The sequence below is a fragment of the Cydia amplana genome, chromosome 16 (assembly GCF_948474715.1).
Source record: "Cydia amplana chromosome 16, ilCydAmpl1.1, whole genome shotgun sequence".
NCBI classification, from domain to species: domain Eukaryota; kingdom Metazoa; phylum Arthropoda; class Insecta; order Lepidoptera; family Tortricidae; genus Cydia; species Cydia amplana.
In genome coordinates, this window is record NC_086084.1 from 16,292,263 (window position 1) to 16,305,161 (window position 12,899).

General features: G+C 33.9%; 1 protein-coding gene across 3 annotated transcripts in view; it reads left to right on the forward strand.

Annotated features, from left to right (window-relative positions):
- Nucleotides 1-12,899, forward strand: part of LOC134655053 (protein prickle) — a 407,966-nt gene that overhangs the window by 235,989 nt on the left and 159,078 nt on the right. Inside the window, exon 2 of one of the 3 annotated variants that reach the window (XM_063510512.1) lies at nucleotides 1,110-1,906. The exons of 1 other annotated variant lie outside the window; for it this stretch is intronic. In XM_063510512.1, coding sequence (XP_063366582.1) covers nucleotides 1,119-1,906 — 788 coding nt within the window. In that variant the 5' untranslated portion in view covers nucleotides 1,110-1,118. Of the gene's footprint in view, nucleotides 1-1,099; nucleotides 1,907-12,899 lie in introns of all 3 variants that reach the window. One more of the 3 variants, XM_063510511.1, reaches the window with a different exon arrangement.

The following is a 12,899-nucleotide window of genomic DNA, read 5'->3' on the forward strand; positions in this document are numbered from 1 at the left end:
AAGTGCATCTCCGTCAATGTGGAAGGGCTGCCCAACAATGGGTCCTAGTCCTAGCTTCTTCCGCCAATCACTCTCATCTAAGATTAGCCGTATGTATTTACCGCAGATAGCCGTTACGTAACCTATCATCCGACCGTTACTTCGTTACTAGCAGATAACACAATTAACCAGTAAATCACGAACTGGATGAACGCAGCCACTTAAAACAATAGATCTTAAGGAAGCGTATTATGTACACCTTTACTACCTTTTGGTCTACAAGATAGTAAGACCAGCTTTAAAACAATAAGATCGTAGAAAAGCATGTTTTGTTGACTGTTATGTCGTTGTTGAAATAGAAGCAGTAGGAGCAAATAAACCGTAATAAGGCAGCAAGAGATTGCGCCGTAATGACAGGCCTGAGGACTGAGGGGTGGCAGGTTCGAAACGGTGTAGCAGAATAGACTTAATATTAAGTTTTGCTAGTGGGTCTGCCTGTGGCATAATTGCGGAAAATTAAGATGTTGGGAGCTTCAACGACATTTTCGAGGTTCTATTTTAATTTGACACCTCAGCTCGACGCCAAAGGCTTTAACACAAAACAGGTTTCTCGAAATAATAAAAAATACTTAATAAAACTTAATAAAAATTAAGTGGTCAACAATTTACAAAAACTGTAATAATAGGTATGTATAGATGACTAAAAATTGTTTGGTTATTAAATGCCAATATTTATGATGGTAGAAAATATTCGGACTCCAAGCTTTTTATTAAAAACTAAATAACAACGAGTTGCATATAGTCCACTGTATGGTATCTTTTATATAAGTAAACGTAAATATTATCAAATACCTAGCTTAGGGCTTCTGTGGTAGCCCTAACATCATCTGGCTGCAATCCTGTTGCTTTGTTATTTTCTTCCGTCGACGCAATTTGCGCTGATTTGTTCTAGAAAGCGGTATTTTAATCATACTATAAATTTGTTCAAAATTGGCAGCCACAACAAATAACTTAAAGTAAAAAAAACTAACAAAACAACATAGAGGATCTTTTTGCAATCTCATGAGATATAGGTGTTGTTTCAATCCAAACATATATCTCAAAGTTATAATAATTTCAGCAAACAATAGAGTGCCAAAATGTCGGCAACAGCGACAAGACACGTGAAAGCTTCCAACTCTGCGAACATTCTCATGTGCAAACAATGGTGGAAGGTCTGCTGGATGCACGGAGACCAGGAGAAGTACTACAGACAACTCTACGGCAGAAGAAAAATGAACAACATGAACAGAAACTTCATTAACTTCGACTTAAACGACGACAAAAGACCAGGAGCGCAAATAACAGAACTAACTGATGATTTTTTTGAAGACACTACACAAGAACCGGCTCCAGATGAAGTTGATAATGCTACTGATATAAATAAAGTAGAATATAGCTTTGGAGTAGAATCCGAACCAATTTACGGAGTAAAAACGTGGCAGAAAGACCAAAGACGACAACCTATACAGCATAATTACGAAGTAGATTTAGATAGCATTATAAGTACAAATCTGAATTCTAGTAGTATCAAAAGTATGTTAGAGAACGGTCTACCTCAAACGCAAATTTTAGATTCAAACGAACAGATTATAAAAAACGGTAATGTAGTTGGGAAGAGTTCTAAAGTTGTTTCGAAAACGAAAAGGGGGGCGATTGTAACGGAAAGTACTGAGGTGTCTACAGACGGGAGGACGACGGCGAATTTGAAGTTTGAGAGGTCGACGGTGAAGTGTGGGCCAAATAAGGTGAAGGAGGTGTTGCAGCCGCTGCAGGAGGATTCAGTGTTGGCGGAGTGTGAGAGGAGGAAGTGTGTGGGGGACCGGCTGACCACGAGGACCACGACGCTGGTGACGGTGTCGCAGACCAGCGTGACCAGCTGCAATGAGTGAGTAACCTTACTTTGCACATTTTTCATCCCTCTTTTTATTCATCCACTGCAGCACTGCTAAGCGAATATTTACTCTTTGGCAAAGATATTTGTGTAGGTAAGCAAAAATCCAGGCAAAATTTAAGTAATTAAGATTTGATTAAAGGTTAAACCAGATAAAAGCATGTAAAATTGTAACAATTACAGTATAATTTGAAATAAAAGTCCGTAGTATAATTTTACTTGGATCTCTAAAGTCTAAGCAAAAAATAAGAGTATAGAAAGAAAGTTTGTTCAAGTCGCCATTGAAATCGTTTTTCACATCAATCATCACAATAATTCAAAACACTGCGTTCCAACAAACGACGTGCTATGTAAACAAAGAAACTTTGAGCACTGCAGAAAGCCCAACAGTTTTACAACCTTTAACATCTTCGGTAATACCGCATGTCCATTGTATTGCATTTACTGGAAGAACGGTGCCGACCACAAAACTTTATTCCTTATTATCTTCTCACTCAATTTCAGTGTTTACAAATTTCAACTCTTTTCTTTCAAAAATAAGGTTGCCTTTGGATTGTGTAGTAAAGTTGTATAAGATGCTGGAGAAGTAAGAAGTGGATATGGATATGAGTTTACGAGGAATTTCACAAGGCTTGTGGTCGGCGAAAGGCAAGTTAAAGCATCAAAATACAAAGTGTAGGCTTCGAAAACTGGCTCTTTGGAAATTAATGAGCGGGTGCGAAATTTAACGTAGCACTTGTTTTTGATAAGATAACCTTTTTTTGTTACGTTAATAGCTAAGATTTTATGTGTTTATGTGAATTATATTTCATATGAAAGCTTTCGATGCTGTTAATTTTAGACTGGATACTGTTTAAATTTTGTAAAGGTTTGAGATTTTGTCCCATTATTATATGTACATTTTTCTAATTTCCTTGTTATCGGTTGTATTTTATTATGGACTAGCGACCAGCCCCGGCTTCGCACGGGTTAACAAATTATACATAAACCTTCCTCTTGAATCACTCTATCTACTAAAAAAAAAACGCATCAAAATCCGTTGCGTAACATTATATACTTATTAGGACAATTAATTATTATGCGATCCAATATGGGCCCTTTATTGTTTCTATAAATATCTTCTAGGTACTTTGTGTATTAATCAAATCGTTTATTTATGGCACTTGATCAAAAGGTTAAGCTTGTTTGCTTCCATAATAAAATACAACAGATAACAAGGAAATCAGAAAAATGTACATATAATAATGAGACAAAATCTCAAACCTTTATAAAATTTAAACAGTATTCTGGGGTCCATATTAGGTCGCATAATAATGAATTGTCCTAATGTAAAACTCATTTCGCATAATTGTTATTGTGCTGAACCTATTAACATTTCTGAAAAATTATAAAACAAACCTAACCTAATCTACCCTGTTCTACACAACCAATGCAAAATATATTATTAACAAGCTTTTATTAGGTCGACCTGTATGTAACTTAACTATGTAATGGAATCTTGCAAGTTAAATTTGATCCCATTCCCGGTTTCCGATTGAGCTGAAATTTTGCATACACATGTAAGTCGGGTGACAATGCAATATTATGGTACCATCGAGCTGATCTGATGATGGAGACAGGAGGTGGCCATTAGGAACTCTGTGATGAAACAACGCAACCTAATTGTGTTAGGGGTTTATAGAATTGTCTCGATGAGAATTAGTTGTCTGTCATAAAAAAAAGTACAGTCAGCGATAAAAGCTTGTACCAAAAATGACATTTTTCCCAAAAACTTATTTTCAAAAATTTTTTTTAGTTTTACATTAGGACAATCAATTTTATTATTATGTGACGAGATAGGATCCCAACAATAAATACATTGTAACTTAAATTAAGTCTTGATAAATTTAAACCATATTAAAATAGAGAACTGAAAAGCAAAACATTTTAAACAGTAATTTCGATTGAAGTTAATCTTACTAATTATGTCAAAGTATACGATAAGAATGTCAGAGTATATCGTCTTGCTTGTCATGTCCTTTACCACGGTTTTATTTTTTGCTTCTCTACTGTCAAATCGAATTAAGCGTAATTAGTTTTAATTGGGGAATGATTCATCTAATTTTTTTTAGATTTATTCAATTCAATTCAATTCAATTCAAATATTTATTAATAAAATACAATTTTACACTTAATTTAATTTTTTTTATTTTAAGAAATGATTGCTGTTTCTAATGTATCTTTATAAAAATATAACAACTTAGCTAGGCTGACCAAAACAAGCCACTGCTCTTAGGAAAACTAATTCTATACAATACTTCTTCTTCAAATATGTTGTTTTATCAAACAACATTACCATTATGGAAATACATAATTATAATCTACATATTAATGGTAATATAATGCTTAATATGTAGCGAAACTAATGATTTCACAAACTTAATTTATTTTGCCAAATGCCACAAGTCACAATATACATGGCGCCAATCGATTACTACCTACTCATTTTAAACTCATTAAAAATGTTTTGATTTTTTTTTTCTTTATTTTGGCATTGCCACCAATAGTTTTTTTAAAGTGAAGAGCGTTACATTGAATATCAACGTAACAATTCCTTTTGAATAAATTTTTGTTAAAATTATTAAATATCAGGTAGTTTAGCCATTGCCTACTCTAAATATTTTTTTCTCAAACATGCAATGAAATGTCGTCGCTCCGGGCGTTATATCAGGCTTCGAAGTATCACGTTTAGGGCGGAGCAACTTCAGAGAACTGTAAAGGAATTTCATACGAAATTGAAGGCCTAGGCCGGGAAGTAATTTTTTTTTTTAATTCTAATGTAAACATGGGGTCTGTTTCCATGAACAGACTAAACAGCCGAATTATATTTTTTATTTTATTTTTGGTGAATGAATGGTTATCGGACCAAAATATCCGTGTTAACGCCTGTTATAGGGTAAAGGCACCAGTAGTCAGCCTTATAACGACTTTTTTAAGTTTGAACGTTCGGCATTTCTACAGGATTAGTCGGATAATTAAACAAATGACATGGTTAGATCAATTGTTTATCATAGTTTTAAAACAAAATATTTAAAAAAATAACAAACCTCTTTATAATATCCCTAATTAAGTTTAAACAAAAAGTGGCACTTTTCTCCAGTAGTCAGCCTCCAAAATCCAGTAAGCAGCCTCTGTGTACCCAGTACTCAGCCTATATAAACTATTCATAATAATTAGATCAAAATTACTAATATTTATATCAAAATCAATGATATTATAATATATTTTTTTTATAATTTTTGTTATCGTTATTGTAATTAGTTGTAGTTTTTAATTTTAGTTTTTAGTTTTAGTTTATAATTTTTTTGCATATATGTATTACTTACCTACTTGTTTACTTATTTAATAAAAAAAAATCTTATAGGTACCTACAATTCTTATGACACGAAATTTGTTGGCCATAGGTACTTAATTAACTAACACTATTCTTGCAAACTAAGAATCGCAATATTTATTTTCTAAGAATTAATCCGTCAAAAATTAACAAGGTAAATCAGGTAATATATAATTATGTTCCTAGTAGGTATTCGGTAAAAAATAATTAATCGAGTCTATGCAGATCTAATTATAATTAATAAACAAAGTCATATACCGACCAGGAAAAAGCAAAATGGTAGTTATGTATAGTTAAAGTCAAAAATATGTATACAGTTTTGAACCTTATTTCAATGAGATAGGGTTTAAAAATGTGGACATATTTTTGGCGGCGACGTACCAAGCAAGGTCAATGGCCGAGTACTGGATCCGCGAAACCCAGTGCTCAGCCGCATTAAAACGTTATTTCAAATGCGGCTGACTACTGAGTTTTACTTTAAATTGACTAGGGCATGCCTAACTAAATTTGAAAATGTAAATTTAACGGTCCTAACGGTCGCAATGGCTCGAAAATAATAAAATAAACGAATAACCCAAAGGTCAGCCGTGGGGGGCTGGGCACTGGATTATTTGGAAAAAAGTGTTATCCAGTGGCCAGCCCCCTCAATTTATAAGTGAAATATTGATATTTTCATTCAAATATAATGCAATTTAATAGATAAACTAATAAATAAACCAATGATTAAAAAAAACAATAACTTTTAACATTAAAACATAGTTTTTCTTGCCTGTTAAGAGAACACCACGTGCAGTAAAAAATATGGCGGACATGACACTATTGCACTCATCGACAAACAGCACCTGTATGAACGAGTATATTTCTTCCCCCCGTTCCCTCAGCGCATCTGTCGTGTGACGTATTAACCAATAAGGAATCAAAGCTCCTATTTGAGTACTCGCGATTCGTTTAAACGAATATACCACATATTTATGACCAATAAACGACTCAAAAGGCTGACTACTGGTACCTGGCTGGCCACTGGTGCAGTTACCCTACACGAACGTACTGATATTAAGAATACGAATCTGTATGATTCAATGTGTTGATGAATAAATTTAAAATTTAGTCTATACGTAAGTCACCAGAGACCATAGACAATAAATATTTAAAATCCTCTGCATTTATTTTATTTATAGAAATTGAGATTCTTATTATCAGATTGTGTATAATGGCCCTAATAAGGTCTATTCGAACACTACACACGCGAAATACGGACGACATCCGTAAAAAAAAAAACAATTATGGCGGGATTGGAAGGAAAATTAAAAAAACTTTTGTTGTGAAGTTGGATTTTTATTATAAAGAATATAAATTTGTTTTTTTGAGTGGTGTATTTTTTTATTTCATTGCATGTTTGAGAAAAGCACTATACATGCCTTGCCGTGAAAAAGTCTTGCCGGCTTCGCATCACTATCCGGCCTCCCTACGGTCGGCCGGCTATACCTACTCACCCGGCAAGCCCTTCTTTCCCGGCGTCTGCAGTAATGTACTATTTCCAACATACGCTTAACACGAAATTCACAAAAATTAATTTACGTTTAAAAATACAGATAAGTTAGCAGGAAGCTCGCACCGCTCGGCGTACAAACGGTAGCCGATACCAGATACCATCTTGTCGTTCGGACGCCATGTTCTTTTTACTTATATTTTTCTTTTTTAAGCCAAGGCTGCGAGTTCGCGGCCAGTGTTAAATTGCGCGGGCTTATCCGATATTCGATTACATCTCTTTCGATGTTTCAATGCTCGATTATCTTAATCGATGGTTTTTTGACGTGGTTTTGTTAAATCGATTCGATTCGCCGCTTGGCTCTTTTCTCTAGTTAATTGTTCGTTGTAAATCTAGCTGCTGTTTTTATGACTATGGCATTAAAATGAATAATGCTACATTAAGACACCTTGTATCGCCCTTCAGACTCCGTTAAAAATGACATTTTGAAATGACATATGAATCTAATACTTTTAAACGAGCAATTCTTGTATATTTATTTATTTATTTATATATATATAGGTCTTATCTCTGGAAAAACGCTAATTTGTGAAATTTTATGTTTTTTTCCGAGCAAAGCTCCGTCTCCCAGATATTATTATTAAGTTTCTCATTCGTAATTATTTTCTGTAATCTTAAATCTCTAAATTTAATTTAGGATTATAATTAATTTAACTACATAGTTGACATTTTTCAACTTGTTTATTACCAAAAGCAAACATGTCTTTATCTGTAAGTTGTCACTACATAAATTGTTTTTATTAATTGGAAAGATTCCAATAGGGAAAGTGGTTTATCTTATGTTTATTACTTCCCATCAGATGTTGTTATTGTTGTTGTACCTCCCTCACGCGTCGAATTATGGTCCCTATGACAGTTTCTTTGATGTGTCTTTTGATTAGGCTTACTTACTATGTTTTAGCATCTTTTTTAATTAAATTCTATATTTCGAAATAAATTACTTAATGTGCTTAATTTCCAAGAAATTAAGTACTATACCTAAATAATTTACGCGATAACTACTACATGTAAAATTGAACTGTCACAGGGATTCATTCGACTCGAGAGGTAAAGGTCATAGTATGACGAAGCGGTACCGACAAGTTGAAGATATAAAGCAAATCTTTAAAAATAAAATACAAAACGTTTATTACGCCATTCGAACGGATTATGTTCTCGATCCTCATAAAGGATGTCGTCGCCATGTTCCCATCCTTTTACGCTTCCATCCAAATTAAAATGATCTTAAGGCAGCTGTTAAAAGTTCTAAAGACAATGACCTGTAGGCCGATTCTGTTTACAATTAGATATGGTTTCCATATAATTTTGATACGAGTACGACCTTAATTGTGTGCACCAATCAGCGTTAGCTCACGCGGATTGTTCCTGACGAAATAGAAATCGTAATGGGAAAAGTACCTATACAGAATTTACGCTCATCACTACACCTTCTAAAACAAAGTCCTCCGCCGCGTCTGTCTGTTGGTATGTTTTGTATGTTCACGATAAACACGATAATCTACCGACCGGATTTTCATGCGGTTTTCACCTATCAAAAGAGCGATTCTTGAGAAAGGTTTAGGTGTACAATTTGTTAAGGTTTTGTGTAACCCGTGAGAAGCCGGGGCGCATCGCTAGTATTTTATAATCGCAATCATTCGAAGATTCATTCACGTGGATGTCGTATACGTCGATAGAGTAGTCGATTTTTAACTAAGCACTAGCAGAAACAGAAATACATTTTTGCTCCCGTAAAACCGGGGTTTGCTCATCAGGTATATAGCTCGCATTTATTGGTTGCGTGATGCCTGATGACACCACTCAAGGCCATATCAAAATGAGATGAAAACCATATCAAATTGTAAATGCAGAATCGGCCTACTGTCCTTTATAAAGGTCAGTTGAATCGATTACGCGCGACTGAGTTTCAATTATTCGCTAACACAGTTAACTGGCTAATTGTAAACCTTATTGTGATGGAGTAAGCACTATTATTGGCTAGTCAAGTTGTTAGTGCATACTAATCGGGAGCATCGGTGCGGTGGAATGAGTATTGTGCTGTTTACATGATAAAGTTGTTTCGTTTTTGTATTTTCAACAGTACCTAGTTAAAAATGGGGTAATTCCGGGGTAGTTGGCCATAGTTACCATTAGAACAAGACACTAGCATCACCACCATGTAAAATATGAACCCTCTAAAAAAAATTTGCACTATTCAAAACAATCAACAAGGATTTTACGTAATAATAAATAAAAAAATCTTCAAAAATTGTGGCCACACCCTTGTTCCCAAGTATGACGTGAAGCGTACTAAACAAGAACTAGTGACATCAAGCCATCAGAACCATGAAATATTTCGATGGGCAATCTCCCCCTTATGGCCATCTACCCCGGAATTACCCTAATAGTATTGATTCAATTTTTAGAATGTCGTTTTAAAATGAGGGCGTACGATTGTATGGTGGCGGCCAGGTTCATGTAACTATCAACAGTACAAAATGATGTGCATATCATTATACACTTGACTGCACGTACAAGTGCGTGTGCGCAACCACCAAAGTCAGGAAGTATCAACTGCGGCCACATCCCCTTCCTTGTTACACCTGCCAAAGGGCGGGGCTCCTTGGAGCCTTATTATTGGAAACGGTGTTTTGAGGCTTTACAGGCTAACAACTAATCATGTTACTTTCATAAAATATTTCGTCTCAAAGTCACATAAGATTTAAAAAAAAAAGTTTCGAAGTCAATATAAAAAGGAACATTAAAAACGTCTAAATTATGGAGTTTTTAAAACTCGCTTCTTACCAGCGGGCGGCTAGCCGACTGCGGCCGATTATGATGAGTAATGAGTTATATTTCAACTTCCGACCCTTCGTTTAAAAACTTACGTAGTTTATCACAATATGTAAATTACACGAGAGTGCATCAATTATAGAAAACTTGTTTTAATTTTATAACTTACAAAAATATATATTTCAGAGAAAACATGGAAATGCTAATTTAAATATTTACGAATGTTTTCTTTTTGAGTTTTTACTTATTTTTGTACCTACATACAAGCCAACTTTGGTTGACTTCAAATAAGTATAATTATTAAAATAAATATACATTTTCGTGTCTTTATAGCTACGTACTAAAATCTCTAAATAAAGACATCAACGGGCTCGTTCTATATTGTTTTATAAAAAACTTTATTTTCATAATCCCAAAATATATTTATAATAAAACATCATCAAAGTATATCGTAACTGAAAAACATATATTTATCGTTCATAATTGAATATACCAAAATGTATACTGTTTATGTATTATTCAATATTTATTCAAAGTTTACTTTAAGTATACATGGCTATAAAAATCTAAAATGAATCTACAATATCAATAAGTTATGAATATAAGCGAAAGTGCCCTCAGAAATCAATGTATCTTCGATCTCTATTTGATTACACTGTAATCAAAATAGTCAGGAAAAGCAAATGTACGCTTTTCTAAAGAAAGTGCGTGTTAAGATTATCATAATTAAGTCCTATCAGAGTTTACAACGTAAGTATTCCTACTTTGTATAAGCTTAGATGCATTCTCACTTTATAAATCTTATCTTGACTAGATATTGTACAGTACATATGGTCCTATTTTCCCGCACTAGTGCGTAAAATACCACTTTTCGTGCGAATGTCAAATTTTAAAGGGCCATATCATATGTACTGTAAAACGTTGTACGATACACATGCGAATAAGTAATTCGCAACTCGTGTCGATTTAAAACACTCCCCTTGTATCGTAAATAACTATTAATCATTCGCATCTTGCAGTGCATCTAGGAGTGAACAACCTGAAAGATGTCAACTAAATACCTACTCTTGATAATGTCGCCAGGTGACAACCAAATCCACTTATTGCATAAAAATAATATAATAAGGTAAACAAAAACCAACCTTGTCTTGTCTCATTACTAATACAATAATACGATTCACTGCAGTAGCCTGTTAACTATACTGTAGTATTCAATTGAACAGAATGAGTTTGACAAGAAATTATATCTGGAACCTATACGTTACGAAAATATCATTTTTCACTAAATAAGCACGGGAATCTATAATTAAAATTAATTACGAGCATTATGCCTCACCCTGTATTACGCATGCTCGTCGCATGTAACATCAAATCAAGTAATATATTCTTCAAAGCTGGAATGCATCTCCAGGACCTAGATTATGGCCATTAGGGCTCAAACGCTGTGGGGAAAGCTAATTGTGCGCTGAATGGCTCCTAAATCACCACTATCGCTGCCTTTAATTGACGTTTTCTGCCTCTAATAAGCTCTTATAGCTTATTCGGACGCGAAAATTCAATACCAATGTAATGACGCTGACCCCTATCGTTTTTAATGTAAAGTTTATGATTATTATTAACTCGTACAGGATTTTGAACTTAATTTTCAACACATTTGCTCGTAATATGTAACTTATTTAACCTGCTTTTACGCTCATAATCTTAGACCCGCGTGGTTTTTTCGTTATAATTATCGAACTAGTGTGGTAAAGTTACAACTATCAATTCAATTCAATTCAATATATTTTATTTCGGACCATGTCCATAGTATTAGTGTACATTCCCTTAATCTTATGTTAGTGAGACTTATACTAAATTACCTATAATAAATTATAAACTACGCCTCTGGACCCCATATAGTACATCGTCCCAGTGTTTCCAGAAGGCGCAAGCAGGCGATTCTAGCATTAGGCGCAAGAGGCTGTTGGAACTGTCACGCATGCGACTATCAAATTACAACTTACATTACTGCACTATCGAATTAGTGTAGTAATGTAAGTTGTCATTTTTTAAATTTTACTTTTATTAACAGATAAAAAAAAAAAAGCTCAATACCTACCTACTTAAGTTTTGTTTTTTTCCTCTAAAGTGTGTTGAAAAACGTCGTATGAAACACGTGTGCTTTGGTCATTACACACATCGGTTTTCTTATTATTACCCCTCAGTATTGGTATTAATACCTATATAGCAAGTAACTCTGCCTTAATATTTATCTATAATATAAACTTTAGAGTGAGCAAATTCACGCAAACATTTTTTAATACAATTTCCCTACGTCAAAAGCGATTTGAGAAAGGCCTCCCCAGTCCCCATACAGTGTTCCATATCTACTTTGAAGCAATGCATTGGGCTGTATATTCTATTGAAATTGGGCATAGTTTTACTTGGGTTAAAGGTGTATTTTATTGCGTTATTAACCATTGAAATGAGCATAGTTTTGCGATCAGAAGTATGTTTTATTGCATCATTAGCTTGTTGAATGATCATGTGCAATATAATGCGCTATTTCAATATGGTAGAATAAATACACTCTTATTTTTCTACCTTTCTTAAAAGTAAGCGTAGACGCGTAAGGATCTCCCACAGCTTTTTCTGTCGGCTTTTGCCGATTCCGCGTCGATAGGTCGATAGGCGGGGGAGACGTTACCCTATGCGTATAAAAAAATATTGATTAGCAAACAACATATTTGTGCTAATTTTGTAATTAGCACAAATATGTTATTTGCAAATCATGGATGTTTCCTATTTGTTGAAGGGTGTATATGACAACTTATTGTTATATTAGACAATCGGCATATGGCATCCATTTTGGTGTTAGAATATATTAGAATAAGATGTATTAGGTTAATTTTTATGTTTTACACCAAATAAAGTTTGTATTTCTATTCTATTCTATGCTATTCTATTCTATTAACCACTAATATCCATGTACCCAAAACACAAGTTTGAACTACTCACCTAATGAAAGAATATTATCCTTTTTTGTTTTTTTTTTTCAATCACATGATGGAATATTCAATTATGTACATTATTATGTAGGTATACATATTTTCTGAATAATATTACAATCTATTAAGTTAGGTATCAATTTCATAATTATCAGCACGAGAAAATCTTATGCCATGCAAAATTAAGAAATCATAAGTCCACTAAATTCCTCATAGCAGACGTCATTTCTGAGGTTCGATATAATATGGCAATCTAGTAGAAAGCATTATTTACATATAAAACAAGATGTTAATAAATCTGGGCTT